At 41.8% G+C, this 16,993-nt stretch overlaps 2 protein-coding genes across 2 annotated transcripts; both read right to left on the bottom strand.

The window, feature by feature from the left end:
- Nucleotides 1–1,850: 1,850 nt before the first annotated feature.
- On the bottom strand, nt 1,851–12,421 carry LOC120318300 (major histocompatibility complex class I-related gene protein-like). The gene is made up of 5 exons (XM_039365719.1): nt 12,179–12,421; nt 9,233–9,328; nt 7,271–7,312; nt 3,523–3,586; nt 1,851–2,291 (listed from the first exon to the last, which is right to left on the bottom strand). Exons 1-4 carry the CDS (start codon nt 12,411–12,413, stop codon nt 3,558–3,560), a joined length of 402 nt encoding a protein of 133 aa, XP_039221653.1. The 5' UTR covers nt 12,414–12,421; the 3' UTR covers nt 1,851–2,291; nt 3,523–3,557.
- A 5-nt stretch (nt 12,422–12,426) lies between these two features.
- LOC120318296 (class I histocompatibility antigen, F10 alpha chain-like) lies at nt 12,427–16,985 on the bottom strand (the record flags this gene model as incomplete). The annotated part of the gene is made up of 3 exons (XM_039365716.1): nt 12,427–12,656; nt 14,662–14,937; nt 16,784–16,985. Coding segments are annotated over 3 exons (708 nt in total), but the record flags the coding sequence as incomplete, so codon positions are not given.
- Between the last annotated feature and the right edge of the window lie 8 nt (nt 16,986–16,993).

The following is a 16,993-nucleotide window of genomic DNA, read 5'->3' as shown; positions in this document are numbered from 1 at the left end:
CTGGAGGTTTTTAAGAAGAGGCTAGACCAGGGGTAGGCAATCTTGGCTCTTATGACTCGTGGACTTCAACTCCCAGAATTCCTGAACCAGCCATGCTGAGGGCAAAGGGAGAGGTTTCCAAGCTGAGTCATGGTGACTCAGGAATTCTGGGAGTTGAAGTCCACGAGTCATAAAAGAGCCAAGGTTGCCTACCCCTGGGCTAGACAGTCACTTGTCAGAGATGATATATGTTCTTCTGCTTGAGCAGGGGGCTGGACTAGAAGACCTCCCAAGCTCCCTTCCAGCTCTATTCTACTCTAAAAACAAAGAAAGCCCAGTTGCCTTTTGAAAAAAGTACCTTAGGGACAACTTAAAACTGAAACAGCACCGAGCTGACTCCAGCATACTGGAGCAGTTGGCAGTATGCACGTTTTATAGTTTTTTTTATTTAAAGAACAAAACACAAAAACAATAGGAATAGTGATGCATATATACATTGTGGAAGAGAAGGGAAAAACATATCAGTAAAAAGAGCTGGAACAAAAAGATAAAAAATAGGTTCACATATTACAATTCTATACTGTATGTACTTGAAAGGCAAAAATATAATTTTGTAATCACATTCTTTAGGGCAAAATTATTCCAAACAAATATATTTCTGACACATTTACATAGCTATTTTTAAATTTAATTTATAGCTGTATAAATAAGTCCCATGTTTCAACTGCATTTATCCATACAAAGTCTTCATCTATAGGCTCATAGTTGATGGCCAGTCAGATTTTCCTTCCATTGAGGGAAAGGGCCATAAATTTATCTTTCCAATATTGCTTAATATTGAGTCAGCCCTGAGCTTATGAGTCTTTGGGACTCTAACATACAGATAGTCCTTGACTTACATTTCTTTAGTGACCATTCAAAGTGATTTCTGTTTTTCAGTTATGACCGTTACACCTTCTCCATGGTCACGTGATCAAAATTTGGACGCTCAGATTTACAATAGTTGCAGTGTCCCGGGGTCATGTGATCCCCTTTTGCGACTTTATGACCAGCAATGGAGAAGCCAGATTCACTTAACAACCCTGTTACTCACTTAACTGCAGTGATTCACTTAACAACCGTGACAAGAAGGGTTGTTAAAATGGGGCAAGATTCACTGAACAATTGTCTCAGCAACAGAAATTTTGGGCTCCGTGTGATCATACATCGAGGACTGCCTGCACTAGAACAGCTTGGCATCCTACACATTTAATAGCTAACAATACTGTCATCCAATGAGGATTGGAGGGCAGCAAGGGGGAACTGGGGCTGGGCCAACAGGGTGGGGTGAGGGGTGGGGAAGGGGGCAGCAATCAATAATAGTTTGGTATTTGGGCAGCTGAGGATAATCTAGAACAGGGGTCCCCAACTCCCGGTACGTGGATCGGCACCGGTTCGTGCAAACAAGAGAAGCCCCATCCACGGGATGCAGGCAACACGTGGAATTACGCCCCCTCTGGTCCGCAGAAAACCCTTTCTTTGCAGAACCGGTCCCTGGTGTTCAAAAGCTTGCGGGCCACTGATCTAGAACAGGGGTCTTCAAACTCGGCCTCGTTTATGACTCATGGACTTCAACTCCCAGAATTCCAGAATCAGCCGTGCTGTATTTTCTTCTTTCCCGTCTTCCCTTAAAACAGCGGTTCTCAACCTGTGGGTCGGGACCCCATTTGGAGTCGAACGACCATTTCACGGGGGTCGCCAAACAACGCAGTCCGCCATTTTTTTCCCCCTTTTCCTTAGCTGTGCTACTCCCTTTTATTCTATTGGCTTTTGAAAGCCAACAGAATAGACTCTCTTGAATAGAGTCTAATTCTATTGGCTTTCAAAAGCCAATAGGAATTGTCCAGGCTCCACTCTACTCTACTCCACATTCTATTCTATTCTATTCTATTCTATTCTATTCTATTCTATTCTATTCTATTCTATTCTATTCTATTCTAACTCAAGCGGTTCATCTTAGCTTGCTGTATCAAGCAGGCCTTCACCTTAAATCATATATTTACTTCTTCTGCCATAACAGCTTTGTGAATACAGCCACCTTGTTTTGATAGCCTTGTTTACCACATTGTGTTGAACTCAGCGGACATTTTGCTACTCGCTAAATATCCGAGCAGTTAAAAAGCTTACAAACATCCAAATACATTTGCAAACATTTCATCAATTCTATTGCAGTCCGAATAGCTCAGCCAGAGCCAGGAAGTTGACATCGTGACATGAACAAAGAGCCACGTGGGAACGTTTCCTCCCATCTCAATTCACAGCATCGTTTCAGACTGCGGAGAAAACATAGGACAAACAATGATCAATTCAACACTGCAGAAGGACAGCAAAGTGACAGACCTGCAATGACAAAAAACATCTACTTTTGTTCCTGGATGAGGACAAACCAGGAGGCCAAGATCTATCCTGGTTGCTGACTTCAAGCTGGAGTGTGATTCTGACTAACCAGAATTGACCTTGACTTTCTTCTTGGGATCAGTTGCCCCCCCCCCAGCTCAAACTAATATGGGTTTTATTTAGTTGGTGTAATCAAATAAAATGTACCAATAAAGGAGTATATTTGTAGCTCAGGGTTGAAATGTATTTGTAGCTCTGGCTTGGGAATTCTGGGGGATGAAGTCCACACATCTTAAACTTACTAAGGCTGAGAAACATTGTTTTGAGAAGGTCCTTGGTGCCCTCTGAGCTTGCTTGTTTTCTTGCAGACGTTTCATTACCTAACTAGGTAACATCATCAGTGCTAGTAAGGAATCTTGTTTGCTGACAGCAAGCTCAGAGAACATCAAGGACCCCTCAAAATAAAATGTTTTGGCTTGACAAGGGGGAGGGAGGTAGAGGGAGTTTCCAACTAATGACCATAATGGAGCCCGCCCATTATGCTTCTAAGTCACGGTGGTCATAAAACAAGTCACCCATGTGACCGACACAATTTTACAACTTTTTTTTGATGTAGTCAATTGTTAACCATGGGTTGGTTTTGCTGAAAAATGCTGGTTTTCAACAAAAACATCACAAAATATGCTCATGACTATGGAGATTCTCAGTCATCCAGGTTATGGTTATTCTAAAATTGCTTTTCCAGGAGGCAACTGGACTTTCTTGTTTTTGTTTGAAGACGTTTCATTTCTCACCCAAGAAGCTTCTTCAGTTCTGATCAGATGGTGGGGAATGGAAGGATTTTTATTCCTTGCAGACAGCTGGTCATTTGCATTCTTCCAAGTGGCCTCAACGACTCTCTAAAAGAAGGCAAATGACCAGCTGCCTGTAAGGAGTATAAATCCTTCCATTCCCCACCATCCAGTCAGAGCGGAAGAAGCTTCTTGGATGAGAAGCAAAATGTCTTCAAACTAAAACAAGAAAGTCCAGCTGCCTCATGAAAAAGCACCTTTAGGAAAACACGGTCATGTGACTGCAGGAAGCCGCAAACAGCCATAAGTGCTATGAAGAGGTGGGGGGTCGTGGGTGGGGAAGATGGGCAGTATTATGGAAGCTGGTAGTAAATACCTCTGAGGAGGTCTGTTGTAACTTCAAACGGTAGCTCAGCAACTGGTCATAAGTGGAGGTTTACCTATAGAAAAAGATGAGAAGGCAGAAATGACCAAAATCAGCCAAGTTAAGGAGACTGAGAAGCCTTTTTTGACTCTATAGTCATCAGGAACTGAACTTGATTCGGTGCCCTCAAATTTATTTAATTGCAAATCACAGGAGACCGGAAAAGGAGCAACAGCCAACACCACAATCGTCTGTTCCTTCTTAAGGCTTCCAAAATGAGGTCTTGAACAATCTGGGGACTGCTCTCCCCCTCCCAGAAGAGGCTGCAGGAATCCCTGATTGTGGGAGAGAAACTCCTCTTCTTCTCCAGCGCCAGCATTCAGTTCAACCTGGTCAGAATTGGCAGCTTTTTTGCTGCAAAGGGGAGAAAAACAGGGAAGTTCCCATCTAGTTGTATAATGGGAAGCTTCTGCTCCCTGTTGATGGATCAGCTCCCTGAGGAGATGAATTCCTGGATATGTTCTTCATCTCTCTTCTAGACTTCTCTTTTTCGCTTCTCCTCCATCCCTAAGTACCACCACCATGAAGGATTTCCCCTCCAGCCCAGCCATCTCCCCCCTTCTCCTTCCACATCTCCTCCTCCCTCACCCCATCTTTTCTCAGGGAGAACCTCCATTTCTGGGGTCAAAGTTGCTCCAGGCTCCTTCCCTCATCTCTCTACTTCAGAGCTGAGGGTCCAAAAAGACAGAATTGGAGCCAAGTTGTCACAGCAGAGAAGCTGATTGGAGGGGCACCAGTGTATAACCACCTTGGTCTAGTAGTGAAGGCACCAGGTTAGACACTAGGAGACAGTGAGTTCTAGTCCAGCCTTACATACGAAAACAGGCTGGATGAATTTCAGCCGATCACCAGGAAATGGTGAATTCTAGTCCCGCCTTAGGCATGAAAGCCTGCTGGGACTAGTCACTCTCTCTTTCAACCCAACCCACCTCACAGGATTGTTGTTGTGGAGAAAACAGGAGGAAGAAGAGTACTATGTCTGTTCCCCACAAGGAGTTACTTATAAATAAATACAAAGTAATTGTCAAGTTTCGAAGCATGATTTTGCAGGTGTGATAATTATTGCTTTTCAGCTGCCAATGAACTCCGGGAGGGGGGAGAAAGGAAGGGTTTGGAATGCAGACATCAAAGATTCGGAACCCATCGCGGCCTCTCTAGTTGCACGGGGAGACTCGTCTCCTCGTCGGCTAGCTTTCTCTCCGCCGGCAGACCCTTATGCGGCTCCAAAGTTGCCCTTCTGTCGAGGAGGCTACTGAGGAGTGGCGGCTCCTTTAGCGGTTTGAGCTATCTCTGAGGGCCGACGAAGATCGGCCAGTAAAATGGCCGATCACCCTGCTGCTTCAAACCGCAAGCCAAAGAACATCTAAGCTGTAAGAACCCCCATGGTGAATCCGGGTGAGACTTTGCTTTGCTATTCTCTCTATTCTATTTTGTTTTTGGTACCTGAAAGAGCCTTGTTGGAATTATTTCCCTGACTTGAAAAGGCAGCTTCTACATTCTTTGGGAAGAAAGGTGTTCTATAAAAATAGAACAAAATTTTAAAGACTATATTTTACTTTTATATTTTTTGGGGTACAGGAAATTTTTTTTCTTTTTTCCTCTCTTTCTAAGAATTGTATTATTATCCTATACTGGAAGATTATTTCTTTGTCACATTATATTTTAAAAGATACCAAAAAAAAGGAAATGGTTTCTGGAAAAGACCTTTTTTAATTTACTGAGGACATCTAGTGGCGAAAATTTAAAACTACAACATCTGGTTACTTGGTGTGAAGATGGACTAGATCTGACCTTCAAAACACTTTTGAAGAGAAAAGATAAGCTGGGCAGCTGTGGGAACTGTGGGGGTGGATATTGCCTAAATTATATCAAATATAGCCTCCACAAAAAGAAAAAGAAAAGAAAAGAAAAAAGAGACTCTTTTTAATTACTATCAAAATGGAGAAACCTCAGTCACAATTAAACTGTACACTTATATTGGAAAAGATCTATGAGGCTACTGCAAAAATATGTGCTACAATGAAAAAGTTCACTACAAAACTAAGATCCAGAAATTTCACTTCAAATGTGCAAATGGATGTCCAGGCTACATCTGACTATGGTATAAATCAAAACATACTAGAAGAGTAATTAACAGAGATAAAAGAGGAACTTATTCCAGCTTACAAACCTTCCATCTGCAATTTAGAGGAACTGAAGAAGCAAAGACTGAGACTTCAAACTACAAAGCAATGACCCTTTAAGGAAGAGAGAAATAGACGTCTAATGCAGAAGATGGGATTGCTATTATTTCAAAGGCTACTGCAAGCAACAAAGACAGATTTACTGGCTGAAAGGGAAGCATCCCTATGGAAACCTGCTTGACACAGGAAAAAAGCCAGAATTAGACTGAAAAGAGAAATTTAAAATTGTGTAATGGATTTAAAGGCAATGTTTGATTTATGGTTTGTTTTAAGGATTATGACTTAGAGTTAGAAGCAAGAAAAAATATAAATATATATATATGAGGGTGTTTTTTAGAAAAGATATTTTAAATAGATTAAAAATACTTTTTGGAGTAACAGATTTATTTTGATGAAAATTATGTATTGGAATTGAAAAAATGTTGATTTTTTAGATTGGGATGGTTTTAATAATTAATGGAGTGTTTTAATTTAGATGATTTTTTTGTACAATAACATAGATGTGATAAGGTATGACAATCAATTGGATGAAATTTGAAGTTTCTGTAATGAATTGAAGTGAATTAAGGTTTAACATTATTTTTTAACTAAGATAGCTATTGTGTAATGGAAGAATAAATAAATGAGATTGGTGATAAAAGGAGGGATGAGAGATTAAGAACTAGAATATCTCTGGAAGGGATATCTGAATTTATAACTTGTTGATTTAAAGTTAAATTTGATTTTGGTAATTGTAAACTGATAAAGTTTTAAAATAGGTTTAGTAGTAATAGAAATTTAATTTAGAAATGGAATATTTTAAACGTATAATGTTATTTGAGGGAAATAGAGAGGAGACAGTGAATGTATTGAGTTGAGTTGTTTATTTATGTTTTTACTTTGGAATGTCTGATTACCCAAACACCACGGTGTGTCCTGAGTACTTTTTCTTAAAAATTAAAAAAAACAATAAAATATTTTCAAAAAAAAAAAAAAAAAAAAAGATTCGGAACCCAGACCGAGAGACTCAAGGACATTGCACCAGGTGTTTGACCAAACCCAGAGACACTTTCTCATAACAATATTTTTCTACTTGATTGGGCAACGCGACCTGACCCAGAGGGAGGAGGGAGAATTCCATGCTTTTCCTATATGGGTTTGGGAGGGATCTTGCCAGAGCTGGTTTTGCTTTCATGTGTGCCGAAATGATGTACTCAATAAAATTTTACATTAAGAGATTGGAATTTCTTGAAGGTGTTTGCTTGTTTGGGTTCGTCAGTCGGAACCTTGACAGTAATAAAATAAAATAATAAAGATGCAATACAAATCTAAACAGACAAACCTACCTGAAGGGCTCCAGGCAGCCCATAATATTTTTATAGCAGGCTGAGAAAATTTTGAACCTGGATGTTCAAATCCTACCCGCCCGTCATTCTCATCGACATCTTTGCTTGCATTTGCTCTCAGGTTCATTTCACAGCCTGGATTTTGATTCTCGCATGCAAAACACAAATATATTTGGTAATAATTCTACTCACAAGAAGGGTCATTCCTGGGATCATCCTCTCTTCTCCCGAATCCTAGATTGCAGAAAGAGAGAGCAAAAAAAGGAGATGTTAGGAGAAAACCCCAGGGGAAGCCGGTCAACGATGGGAAGGCGTAAACTTTCATGACTTCACTTCAAAAGATGCATATTGCAAAAGCTGGTGCCTTTTAACAAAATGTGTTAATCTGAAAAAGGGTTTCCAAGGTCTGGGGAAAAAAATAGGACTTTAATGTTCTCCAAAAAGAAAACAGATAGGAAGGCCTGGAAAAAACCCAGAAAAAGTGGGGAAAAATAGTTTGTCCAGTTTTTTCCAAATGGCTTTGGGGAAAAAAGGAAAAAAACAGAACACCCCCCCCATTTCCCCCCATTTTTTCCGGGTTTTTTCCCCCAGGCCTTCCCATCTCTATTTGGGACTAACCAAATCTCAGGGAGGGGAGGTTATTGCCCTGTTTCCAAAAGGAGGAGCAGGATCAGAGACGGTACCCTTTCTGGATCCAACCAAAAGACATTGCCGACGCATCAGGAATCAAAGCATGCCAACCTCACACGGCAACAGGCCTTCCAAATAGGATCAAATCAGTCCCTCTCTTAGGGCAGAGAATCCCAGGATCCTGGCTTTGATACAAATGGATCGTGTTAAAGATATTCAAATTTAGTTGCTGGAGCAGTGGGGTTGTGCAGTGAGCCCAAATACACGGGTTGTTTTCAACATCCAGCTTGAGGATCCAAATAAATCATCAGATTCACTCTGTTTCTGAAAATCTTACTGTTTATTGAATACACGGCATGGTAATGTCAAAGCAAAATTAACTTTGAGGTTCCCAGACACCAGTTCATAGAATTAAACCAATAAAACAAATATACATACATATAGACACAGATTAGGGGTTTTAATTCCTAATCCATGTCTATATGCTTGTATATTTGTTTTTATGTATTTCCAGATTCATTCTTCTTTTGGGGAGGTGATATGTCAAGAATGAAACTTTGGCAGCTACGTGCCTGTTCATTTTGACTTGCCATTTCTTTAGGTGTCATGTATATTTGTTTTTAACTAGGTACCGATGGTTTGAGTGTGCTGGCTCCTGCCTGAGGCAAACTGCACTGTGATTGGTTGCTGTGGGTGCGGCGGAGGGATAGTGTCCTTTTTTCCCCGCCTTTTTTCTTCTGTGTGCCTTCTGGGCTCTGCGATTTACCTCACGATGCTCCTGCTTGCCTGACTATCTAGTCTACTGTATACATAGAGATGTTAAATATATTTATTTATATAAACCTACAAGTTTGTGTCAGCTGCTGCCCAATTCTCTGACAGGATCACCTGATTATCAATGATCAATGGATCATTCCCCAGGAGGGAAAGGAAATGGAGAAAGCACCAAGCAGAAGCAGCAGCTGGGAGGGGAGGAAGATTTTCATTGAAGCCCTTCTCTTTGAACAAAGCCTTTGAGAGGGACAGAACTGGAATGCCTCTTCCCAACTCAGAAGAAGACAGGACTGTCCAAACCTTGGACTCAGCTGAACTGAGACTGGAATCCCAGCAAGAGGCTGAGATCTCAGATGCTCCTTAAGTTAGCTGGGAAAACAGGGAAAAAGGAAGCCCAGAAAAAGAAGAGAAACAGTTTGGTCTAGTGGTTAGGGCACTGGGCTAGAAAGCGGAAGACCATGCTTGAGATCAGGTCCTGCCTTAGCCACGAAAGCCAGCTAGGTGACCTTGGGCCAGTCGCATAACCACCTCACAGGGTTATTGTTGTGGAGAAAAAAATAGGAGGAAGGTGTGTTGGATATGTTTACAGCCCTGAGTTATTTGTGAAAATAATAAAGACAGGTAATAAATACATGAATTCATAAATAAACAAGCAAGCAGCAAGTAAGCAAACATGTTAGCTAGCTCCCCAAAGGGAGACACATGAAAGAAATTGATCCATCTTTCAATCACCCAGAAAAGGATACTTACTGAGAAATGCCAAGATCCCACAAATTGCACACACCAAGATAACGCCAGCCACACTAACACTGATGATAAGCCCCAGACTGGAACTGGATTCTGGAACTGGATTGGGAGAAAGAGCAAATCACTCCATGGGAACCACAAAATATCTACTTATTGGGGGGGAAAGATCTAAAACAGCGAGAAAGATAAGGGATCTACCAAGTTAAGAAATGTCAGATGTCTTTACGTCACAGGAGATGTCAACATTTTTATTCCACACATTCTACAGGCTATTCACTCTGAAGGATAACTTTCCGAAGGGTGAAGTGTTGAGAAAAGCCTTTCTACCTTTGAAAAGATCGTGTTTGCAGAAAGGCAGCAAGCAGAATCTTTCTCTCTTTTTTAACATAGTTATTTTCATTTCTTAACAAGAATAAAATACAAAACAGGAAAAACAAAAAACATAGAACATTAACAGTGAAAATAAGAAAGAAAATTTGAGGTGTACAAAAAAGAAGGGAAAATTAAAAAAAATGTCAGATATATCTAACGATGAACATAAAGTATCCAACCTGGCTGGATGCTGAAAGATGAATTTTTTTAAAAAAACTGATAGGTTTTCCTCCCTTTACATTAACAGGTCTACAAATAGTTATAAGTTTTCCCATCCTTATTTAGCAAAATACTATATTACATAAACAAATATTCCAGAGGAGAGAATATATGTATCTAACAATCAAGTCGACCCAACATAATATATATGTAAAAAGAAAGAAAAAAAAGCCAATAGGTTAACCCAAACATTATCCTAATCTTCAAATCGCCCCGTTAACCATCTGTTATTGTATTTAACACATAGAAAGTCCACAGATGACTTCCAGTCTCTTATAAAGCTGTCTAGTCCATTGCCTCATCAGGGCAGTTAATTCTGCCATCTCGGCTAATTTAGTCAACTTTAAAATCCATTCTTCAACAGTCAGCATCTCTTTTCCTCTCCAATGCTTCGCAAATGCAATCTTTCTGAAGGATTGAAAATTTTTTTCCAGCCAACGTCTTTGAGAAACACACGGTTGCTTGGCAGATGGACTCCGCTCCACATTGGGCAATAGAATAGAATAGAATAGAATAGAATAGAATAGAATAGAATAGAATAGAATAGAATAGAATAGAATAGTAAAATAGAATAGAATAGAATAGAATAGAACAGAAGAATAGAATAGAATAGAATAGAATAGAATAGAATAGAATAGAATAGAATAGAATAGAATAGAATAGAATAGAATAGTAGAATAGAATAGAATGGAATGGAATGGAATAGTAGAATAGAATGGAATAGAATAGAATAGAATAGAATAGAATAGAATAGAATAGTAGAATAGAATAGAATAGAATGGTAAAATAGAATAGAATAGAATAGAATAGAATAGAATAGAATAGAATAGAATAGAATAGTAGAATAGAATAGAATGGAATGGAATAGTAGAATAGAATGGAATAGAATAGAATAGAATAGAATAGAATAGAATAGTAGAATAGAATAGAATGGTAAAATAGAATAGAATAGAATAGAATAGAATAGAATAGAATAGAATAGAATAGAATAGAATAGAATAGAATAGAATAGAATAGAATAGAATAGAATAGAATTTGGCTCAAGCAGGAGAACCCATACCATCTCAGACAGGTGATTGTCCAGGCTCTTTTTTAAAATTTCCAGTGATGGAGCACCCACAATTTCTGGGGGTAAGCTGTTCCACTGGTTGATTGTCCTCACTGTCAGGAAGTTTCTCCTTAATTCCAGGTTTCTTCTCTCTTTGATCAGCTTCCAACCATTTTTTACTCGTCCTTCCCTCTGGTACTCTGGTGAACAACCTGACCCCCTCTTCTTTGTGGCAGCCCCTCAGATACTGAAATACTGCTATCATGTCTCTCCTATTGCTTTTCTTTAGACTGGCCAAACCCAAGTTCTGCAGCCGTTCTTTGTACGTTTTGGTCTCCAGGCCTTTGATCATCTTAGTTGCTCTTTTCTGACATGCCATCTGACACGCAACCCTGTGGCTATCAAAGAAGCTGGATAAACTGGTCTGCTCCAAAATGGGTCCTGGCAAGAATCAGCTTGAAACCTAATGCAGTTCTAGTTAAGTTAATGCAGTTCTAGGCTGCAATAACAGACGGATAGAATCAAGGTCAGGTGAAGTGTTAATAGCACTTTACAATGTCTTGGTAAGGCCACACTTGGAATACGGCATCCAATTTTAGTCACCACGATGTAAAAAAGATGTTGAGACTCTAGAAAGAGTACAGAGAAGAGCAACAAAGATGATTAGGGGACTGGAGGCTAAAACATATAAGGAACGGTTGTTGGAATTGGATATGTCTAGTTCAGGGGTCTTCAAACTTGGCCCTTTTGTGACTTGTGGACTTCAACTCCCAGAATTCCTCAGCCAAGCATGCTGGCTGAGGAATTCTGGGAGTTCAAGTCCAGAAGTCATAAAAGGGCCAAGTTTGAAGTCCCCTGGTCTAGTTTAATGAAGAGGAGGACAAGGAGTGACATGATACCGTAGCAGAAGAGGGAGTGAAGCTATTCTCCAAAGCACCTGAAGGCAGGGCAAGAAGCAATGGATGGAAGCTGATCAAAGAGAGAAGCAACCTAGAACTAAGAAGAAATTTCCTGACAGTGAGGACAATTAACCAGTGGAACAACCTGCCTCCAGAAGCGGTGAATGCTCCAACTCTGGAAGTTTTTAAGAAGAGACTGGACAGCCATTTGTCTGAAATGGTATAGGGTTTCCTGCCTGAGCAGGGGGTTGGACTAAATGACCTCCAAGGTCCCTTCCAACTCTACTACTACTATTTATTATTATTGTTGTTGTTGTTGTTATTATTACTATTATTATTATATATCTGGGCACAATTTCTCTCCCATAATCCTCCAAAGAGCCTAGCCTTTCCCTCCCTGTAGCCTCTCACCCTTCAGGTCCAGATCCAGAGGCTGCTGCAAGCCATCGTGCTCCACGTGGCACCGATAGCGGCCCCTCTCCTTGGGATCGATCTGGATTCCGAGCGAGTAATAGTAGGTCCCATCAGAGTTGGGGGCCAGAGACTCATGGAAGGTGTCTTGCAGCCAGAATTCCCCATCCCTCGTCCAGGAGGCATCGATCTCCCTGGGATAGAAGCCGTGGATTCGGCAGACGTGCCTCTCCATACCATCGGCTTCTGCACCGATAGCGGTCCCTCTCCTTGGGATCGATCTGGATTCCGAGCGAGTAATAGTAGGTCCCATCTGAGTTGGGGGCCAGAGACTCATGGAAGGTGTCTTGCAGCCAGAATTCCCCATCCCTCGTCCAGGAGGCATCGATCTCCCTGGGGTAGAAGCCATGGATTCGGCAGACGTGCCTCTCCATACCATCGGCTTCTGTCCTACTGCTCATCGTCACCACTGGAGCAACTGGGGAAAAAAAAAGGCTGTTAAAATCAAAATTGAGCCTCTCTGGAAATTAGCTTGACATGCATCGCACGTGCAACCAGAACTAGGAGTCTCCAAATAAATCAAGTTGCTTTGAATAGTTTCTTTCGGCCGAAAAAACATAAAAGCACTTTATTAAATAGAGGTACCCCTCGACTGACAACATTTAGTGACCGTTCAAAGTTACAACAGCACAGGAAAAAGTGCCTTAGTTTTTCACACTTACGACCGTTGCAGCATCCCCATGGTCACATGATCAAAATTCAGACGCTTGGCAACTGACTTGTATTTATGATGGTTGCAGTGTCCAGGGGTCATATGATCACTTTTTATCATCTTCTGACAAGCAAAGTCAGCGGGGAAGCCATATTCTCCTAACAACCGTGTTACTCATTTAACAACTGCTGTGATTCACTTAACAACTATAAGTCGTAAAATGGGGCAAAATTCACTTAACAAAGTTCTCGCTTCGCAACAGAAATTTTGGGCTCAATTGTGACTATAAGTCGAGCTGTATTATTGTTTTCTCTGTTGCCTTGCAAGTACACTGAGTGTTTCTGTCCCGGAGACAAATTTCTTGTGTGTCTAATCCCCTGTGGCCAAATCAAGTTGATTTGATTTGATTCGAATTAACTCTTCTGGTCCTGTTTCCTGTCTGGATTCCCTTAGAACAGTGGTGGCGAACCTATGGCACGGGTGCCAGAGGCGGCATTCAGAGCCCTCTCTGTGGGCACACGCACCGTCGCCCCAGTCCTAGGTCTTCAGCTGGGTTTTATAAAACCTTTTCACTTTAGGCCTCCACCACGTGCAAAAAAAAAAGGTTCAATCAATCAGTCAATTTCAACTTCTCGTGGGGAAAAAAAAGATCTTGCAAAGTTGGAATTGATTGATTCAACTTTTTAGTCCCACCCAGTCTGCCGTTACCACTGCAGCCACGCCCAGCCAATGGGCCACATCCACCCAATTGGCCACACCCAGCCAATGGGCCACACCCACCCGGCATCCGACGATGCATAAGTGGGTTTTGGGTTGCAGTTTGGGCACTCGGTCTCTAAAAGATTCGCCATCACTGCCTTACAAGATTGACACTACTATTTCCACTTCTAGAGGCTGATTTTTTTAAAAAATAAAATATCAGAGAGGGCTAAAAACAAGGGCAGCATCAAGGCTGCAATCGCTTGGATGACTCCCCAGATCCTTCCTCAGAGATAAGCTCAAGGCAGGATAAGCCCATTCCTGGCACTTCTGGAACTTGGTTAAATAATGACAGCCAGCCGAAAAAGAATCAGAGGCGGCTTCAGCTGGGGAAAGCCTGCAGTGGCAGACGGCCAGCGAAGAGGAGGAGGAACTGACTCCTGCAGCTGATCCGAGAGCACACAGGGCAGAGAAAAGGCAGGAGCAATGGAGGTCAGCCAGACTACTCGGGAAGAGAAGGCCCTGCCCGTCTTGATGGGCTGCACTGGGAAACTGGCTATTTAGGACAACAGGAATAGGGAGGCATTACTGGGAACGTGTCAGTTTGCCAAGTGTTTGTTTCCTCGTTGTGCTTCCTGCTTCACTGTATTTGGAATCGTGCCTTGGAGACTCTGAACCTTTTTTGCTAAGTGAGCTTTCATGTGTGTGTATTTAATTTTGGCCTGGTGGATTTAAGTTTGTTTGGTGGAGCTATTTGTTTGAGCAATTTTACTTATTTATGGATTATTGACTGGTTGCTTTGTGGACTCAACTTGGCTTGCTTGTGGCTGGGCCTATAGGGACAGTTCTGAATATTGGTAAAGGGAATTACTGGGGAACATTAATACACTCACTAAACCACAGTTATCTGGGTGTGAGTGAGTGGGGCAGCACATCGGCTGACGATCGCCAGCAGCAAACAAGCCAACTGGGTCATCTGGCCTGTTCTTTGCCAGCAAACCTACACAGGAAACACTTGCAACACTTAAGCAGATGCAGCTCCCATACTTTCTCTCTGGCTGTTTCTCCATACCTTCCCTCAAGGATGTCCCCGATCTGTAGTGGTCGTTCTTCTGCAGCCATTCCATGCAGGTGCTCTCCAGGTAACCTGTGAAACGCTGCTTGATGGCAGTTTCGTCCTCCCACTTCCGCTTGATTCCCTGGGCTTCTGTGTCAGCTGCTGTCCAGATGCCGGTCCCGATCTCGTAGTCAAGGAAATCCCGCCCATCATAGCCATACTGCCAGCGGCCGCTCCTTTTTCCATCTTCCCCTACTTCACAGAAGATCATCATCTGGACGATGTGAAAGCCTAAAAGAAGCATCCCCAAGGTTAGGAGGAAAAGCTCTCTAGGAAATCAGAGAAAGCCACTTCCTGCTGGAGCTCCAGATTCTGTGACTGCTGAGACAAGAAAGCAAGAAAGACAAGGATTACAGGAAGAAATCTTGAAGGCAAGTCAAGGTTGAGACAGAATTTGGGATCTGTAAGACAGATTTCTCACTATAAAGGAACTCACTATAAACAAGGCTGGGAAATTCCTCATACAGTTCAAAATTCCTTAATTAAGATAGGATTTTTTAGATGCCCACATCTCCCGGCACTGGAGTGGTCGCCTTTCCTGAGATCACTTTTAGATAACTCGAAATTGTGAAGGCAAAAGATCTATATTGTTAGCACTTGTGGATGATATTTGTTACAGATCTTGAGACTCTAGAAAGAGTGCAGAGAAGAGCAACAAAGATGATCAGGGGACTGGAGGCTAAAACATATAAGGAACGGTTGCTGGAATTGGGTATAGTTTAATGAAGAGAAGGACGAGGGGTGACATGATAGCTGTGTTGCAATATCTCAGGGGCTGCCCCAAAGAACAGGGGGTCAACCTCTTCGCCAAAGCATCTGAGGGCAGGACAAGAAGCAATGGATGGAAACTAATCAAGGAGAGAAGCAACCTAGAACTGAGAAGAAGTTTCCTGACAGCGAGCACAATTAACCAGTGGAACAAAGACAAAGGAGAAAGATCTGTACAGATCTGCAGCCTTGTATAAAAATAAAGTGCATGCTGGCCTCCTACATTGTCTCCCTAAACCCTCTACAGCTAGTCCTAGACTTACAGCAGTTTGTTTAGTGATTGTTCAAAGTTACAACGGCATTGAAAATGTGACTTAGGACCATTTTTCATAGTTACAACCTTTGTAGCATTCCCGTGATCATGTAATCAAAATTGGCCACTGGTTCATATTTAGGATGGCTGCTGTGTCCCAAGGTCATGTGACCATATTTTGCAACCTTTTGACAAGCAAAGTCAGTGGGAGAAACCAGATTCACTTAAGCCCTGGGTTACCAACATATCAACTGCAGTGATTCGCTTAACAACTGGGGCAAGAAAGGTCGTAAAATGAGGCAAAACTCACTTAACAAATGTCTCACTTAGCAACAGAAATTTTGGGCTCGATTTGCTCAATTTTCTGCACCCACAAAAAAAAAAATTCACATTCCTGATTGCTTCTCGGTGGGACTGCCATTGTCAACGCCGCTAACATCGGATATTTTTGCTTTGACAACAGATGGGGATGCAACCATTTCCTTCTTACGTTTTACTCTTAGAGTTATAGAGTTAGAGTTAGATGATGCTGGGGGAAGGAATATGCATGAGAGTTTAGCTAGAAATAATAATACTGAACCTAGTGTGTGAACCAAGGTTATTGAAATAAGAGATGATAAGAATTGGCCGGGCTGGAGAACTGGAGGGAGAGCCTGCATTTCAAACTAATTGGAGAATGTGATTTATGACTGTTAATTAGAGGAGGGAATTGTGCTTTGATACAATGTGCTCAGGGGAGGGGAATCCAGTTTTTGGCTTCGACTGTGTTAGTGCCGATGCTATGCTTCTCAAATAAAGATTCTTTAAGGTAAACAATGCCTCGAAGTTCTCCGAAGAGTTAATGTGTCGGAACCATGACAGCCATATTTTCATTTTAGACTCGAGCTCATTGGAGCTCTGCAACAGGAAAAAGGCCAGGGCATCAGCAACCAGCTTATTGTGGATTAATTGGTCCGATTCATGAGGAAGGCAGGAAGATCCATAAGAAAATAGAGCTTTTCCTTCCATCTCCTTTCTTGAAGGATAGCACCCACGTCTCTCACACTCCTCACTTACCTCCACTTTGGTTATAGCGTCTCTGGAGCATTTGCACGTTCTCCTGAAAGTCTTTCTGGTCTTTTTGCAAAATCCAGGTGTACCTGTTATAGAATCTGGAATCTTCCTTCTCCAGTGTATTTATCCAATCTACTCGAGGATGCATCGTCCTGGTGTGGCTTTCATAGCGAGTGATGAGCTGATCGTCCACATAACCTTCAGCTGTGAAGG

Source organism: Crotalus tigris, unplaced genomic scaffold, assembly GCF_016545835.1.
Source record: "Crotalus tigris isolate CLP2741 ecotype Arizona unplaced genomic scaffold, ASM1654583v1 scf7180000020172.164394, whole genome shotgun sequence".
NCBI classification, from domain to species: domain Eukaryota; kingdom Metazoa; phylum Chordata; class Lepidosauria; order Squamata; family Viperidae; genus Crotalus; species Crotalus tigris.
This window is presented reverse-complemented; position numbering and strand designations above follow the sequence as displayed.